Source organism: Penaeus monodon, chromosome 20 (assembly GCF_015228065.2).
Source record: "Penaeus monodon isolate SGIC_2016 chromosome 20, NSTDA_Pmon_1, whole genome shotgun sequence".
Lineage (NCBI taxonomy): Eukaryota > Metazoa > Arthropoda > Malacostraca > Decapoda > Penaeidae > Penaeus > Penaeus monodon.
In genome coordinates this window covers 46,583,245-46,587,553 of record NC_051405.1, presented here as the reverse complement: position 1 = coordinate 46,587,553, position 4,309 = coordinate 46,583,245, and the positions used below count along the sequence as shown (strand labels likewise).

Below are 4,309 nucleotides of genomic sequence, written 5' to 3'. Positions count from 1 at the left end.
TAATCTTTATTCTGATTTTCACTCAAATTTACATTTCAGGAGTAAGATCACTCGAGAGGCAGAGCATTTCATTGACCTGTCTCAGATTCCCTGCAATGGCAAGGCTGCTGATCGCATTAACCAGGACGGCATTCATATTCTTGTTAACATGAATGGATATACCAAGGGTGCTCGTAATGAGATCTTTGCTTTGCGTCCTGCCCCTGTCCAGGTCAGTGTAGTTTTCATGCTGTCGGCAAAAAAAAGGCTAAGGCCTTTTTTGGAATTTTAGATTTAAACTTTAGATTTAATACATTGTGTGAAAAACAAGGTATGGTCTTTGTTGAGAATACAGTTATTAAACTCAGGGAAAGCATTAATGATAACAACAAAATGGGATGTAAAGTGATTGTGTAAAATGAGTTTGTCAAGACATCAAAATGGATTATAATTCTGATATGCAGGTAATGTGGCTTGGTTATCCTGGCACAAGTGGTGCCCCCTTCATGGACTACCTCATCACAGACCGAATCACATCACCTATGAAGCTTTCTACACAGTACAGTGAAAAACTTGCCTTCATGCCAGATACATTCTTTGTTGGAGACCACAAACACATGTTCCCTCACCTGAAGGAGAGGGTTCTAATTGAGTCTGTTGTAAGTAGGAGAGCTATCTCTTCTTCCTGCTCTCACTCTGTAAATGGTGTCATGTAATGTTGAAATTTATTAGCTTGTGACAGTTTTACATCAGATGAAACAGAATTTGTAGAAATTTGATTTCTAACATATATTTGTTTTACCTATGAAAGGATAACCCGAAACTGTTAAACAATGAAGGCATCAAGGACACAGTAGCACTCATCAATACAACTGATTTGAGCCCAGTGATTGAGAGTGCAGAAGTGATGACGATCAAGGAAGTAGTTAATCCAGCAACTACTAAGGAATCAGTGGAAGTTGCTGTTACTGTAGCTCAGCTGCCCAGCACAGCACCAATTGAGGTGAGGACTGCTTCTTGTGGTATTTCTTTCATAAAGTTTTGTGAGTGTACCATCTTACTATCTTATTGAACTGAACCATTGTGTCATTATTGTATTTCTCTCCTCCTTTTACAGAGTATGATCCAAGCTGGCCAAGTACAGGCAACAGTGAATGGGTTGCTTGTGCAGAATGGACTAGCCACAACACAAATGAACAACAAAGCTGCCACTGGAGAGGAACCACCACAGAACATCCTTGTCACCACCCGGAAGCAGTATGGCCTGCCAGAGGATGCAGTCATTTACTGTAACTTCAACCAGTTGTACAAGATTGATCCCTCAACGCTACAGATGTGGTGCAATGTGAGTATGGGATCAAGGTAATCATAGGTCTATGCAGAGAATATTTTGTATATGCAAGATTAGACTGATTTAATACTATGACAAAGTTAGACCCTCCTCTCTTATTGTTGCAGATTTTGAAACGAGTACCTAAGTCAGTTGTATGGCTCCTGCGGTTCCCAGCTCATGGAGAAGCTAATATCCTAGCACAAGCACAACAACTGGGTGTTGGTGCTGGACGAATCATATTTTCCAATGTAGCTGCTAAAGAAGAACATGTACGTAGAGGGCAGCTGGCTGATGTGTGTTTAGACACTCCTTTGTGTAATGGACATACTACAGGTAAGTTGATACTAATATTGAATGGGGGAGAGTGACTAGGTTTAGTGTTTTGTTTATTAATTTATATTTTTTCATGGTCATCATTCTTCCTTATCTACCACTCCATTTCTGCTCAGGTCATTCATTCTATCAAAGAGGTAATTAGTCACTGCTTTCATTATGTATATTGATTAGGAAATGTCCTGTTACCTTTTCCCTCGGTATTTTGCCACACTTACTTGTTTATTATTGTACCAAAAGATTGCATATGTTAAATCCAGTTTCTTCAGGATATAAAAAATTTAGAGTTTTATAAAATCAACATTTGTATGCATACAAAATTTTAATTTTTTTGCTTTCCAGGTATGGATGTTTTGTGGGCAGGTACTCCCATGATTACACTGTCTGGAGAAACCTTGGCATCTCGAGTTGCAGCTTCTCAACTCCACTGTTTAGGGTGTCCAGAACTTGTAGCACAAACCAGACAAGAATATGAGGACATTGCCTGTAAACTAGGGAATGATCGTGAATAGTGAGTATTTTCTTATTTCCACTTTTTTTTGTGGAGGGGTGGGATAGATATTAAACTTCTATACCACCTTGAGTTTCTGAGAAATTGCTTTTGTTTAATGAATAAAGTGAGACCTCTGCAATGCTCCATTACAACATGACTTTTTATCCCCAGCTTAAAAGCCACAAGAGCTAAAGTGTGGAAGGCTCGCATCGACTCCCCTCTGTTTGATTGCAAGACATATGCAACTAACCTAGAAAGGCTCTTTGGGCGTATGTGGAAGAAATACAGTGGTGGAGAGAAGCCAGACCACATCACTGAGTGGTAATTGAGGATAAGATATTTATTGAGATTCAGGATGGAGTATTTATTTATTTCAGTAGGATTTACTCGACTTGAAATTGTAAAATGATGTTGCATTGCCCGCAATCACACCGACATACCAGTCATTTATTGCAACCAAGGAAGTGAATTGATTAAGTATCCAGCACTAACTATGAAGTAAATGTGATATTAGTTCTTTCAGATCAATGCCATAATTGTTACAATGCACCAGGACAGAACTGATGTTATTCGTTGTATACAGGCCAGTTGACCATTGACACAGTGGATTCCAGCTTCTTTATATATCCAGTACTACTTTGTCATTAACTTGTGTAACTCAAAGTAGATGTTTTTAGCTAGACATTTTTGATATTTCAAAATATATGATCTTGTTAATGGCCAACCATCATGGATATCAAACCTGTTAGAAATTGAAATACAAGGCATATCTGATCAGTAAAAGATTGCGTGGAGTTAATATTATGAACAAGCTGTAAATAAAACCCAAGTTTTCTTTTAGAAATAAGCATGCTTCAAAAGGCTCAGGAGTCTTCAAGTGTGTGTGTGCGTGAGTGTATAGGGTTCTCTCATTTTTCACTTAATTTTTTATCATTTATTTTTTATGTATTAAGACAGGGATATTTCTACATGTATAAATAGTTTTATCCATGTTAATTTGTGATGTTTTTTTATAGTTTTAATTTTTTATTTTTGGCAAATTCTGCAGTTAGTGAGAATAGATATCCATATGTACATTCTTAGATGATATTTCATAATTATCAGAGGCATTAGTGATAATTTTTCTTCATCCCAAAGAATGTGCACCATTACCATGTACATAATGACAAGGCTCCATTAGCTTTTTAGAACATGGTAAATAATAGCTATCAGTATCGATATTCAAATATATTTTTAAATGCCCTTACAACAGATTGAAAGGTAACCATAAATAAAAAGCTTGTCTCACAGATCTGGTTGTGGGGCAGTTTTAGGTTGTCTTGTTAACTGTGGGTGCTAAAGATTTGAAAATTTCATTTATTTGTATGCCAACGAAGTTATTGGTAGGTAAAAGCATGTTCACTCTGTTGTAGAGGCAGGTGAAGCAGTCTCTTGATATAAAGGGAATAATCATGAAAAAAAAGAATATATATATTTTTTTTTTTGTGTATGGGACAGTTTATATGTAAAATTTGAACTTAGACAGGTTGATAAGGGATCTAAATAATGTTTAGTAATACATTTCATCATGCAAGGTGTGATAAAAGTGTCCTTGTGAGACACTGGATGACAAATATCCAGGTGTAACTAACACAGGTTTCATTTGTCATGGAAGTTCCCTTGCACTAAGTGATACCATTATCAAGCATTACAGTTGTAAGTGGACGTGTGACATCTGTTTGTTTCTTGTTAAAGAAGTGTTTCTTTTGTATTAGTAGCCCAGTATTCTCACTCTGGAAATATTTGAGCATTGTCCTCCATGAAGAAGAAGAAATGCACTTTTGGGCCTGGACAATGGCGAGTACACCACTCAAGGCCGTTTCATCCCTTGCATCACTATAGATTTTGGTTTGCTCCATTCTTGCTGTAGATTTCTCCATCTCTCCTTTTTTCTTCCTCCCCTCTCTGGAGACTTGACAGGAGTAGTATTTTTACAAATATAGGATGCTGCAGTGTTTCTCTAAGTTTGTTTATACATCTTGTTTTCCTATGTGTATATATATATATTTTTTATGTTTCCTCAGGACTTCAAAGGAATTGAAAATGATTTAATGGAAGTTCACAGAGAGGGGATGCATAAAAAGTCTGTACATTGTTCTTTGCTTTTCAAAAATAAAATACAAACAAAGCAA

The 4,309-nt window shown here is 36.8% G+C and overlaps 1 protein-coding gene across 1 annotated transcript in view; it reads left to right on the top strand.

Annotated features, from left to right (window-relative positions):
• Window positions 1–4,309, top strand: part of LOC119585886 (UDP-N-acetylglucosamine--peptide N-acetylglucosaminyltransferase 110 kDa subunit-like) — a 62,807-nt gene extending 58,498 nt beyond the window's left edge. The window contains 7 exon segments of the mRNA XM_037934616.1: window positions 40–211; window positions 444–638; window positions 791–982; window positions 1,097–1,324; window positions 1,438–1,645; window positions 1,988–2,156; window positions 2,310–4,309. Coding sequence (XP_037790544.1) covers window positions 40–211; window positions 444–638; window positions 791–982; window positions 1,097–1,324; window positions 1,438–1,645; window positions 1,988–2,156; window positions 2,310–2,463 — 1,318 coding nt within the window. The 3' untranslated portion in view covers window positions 2,464–4,309.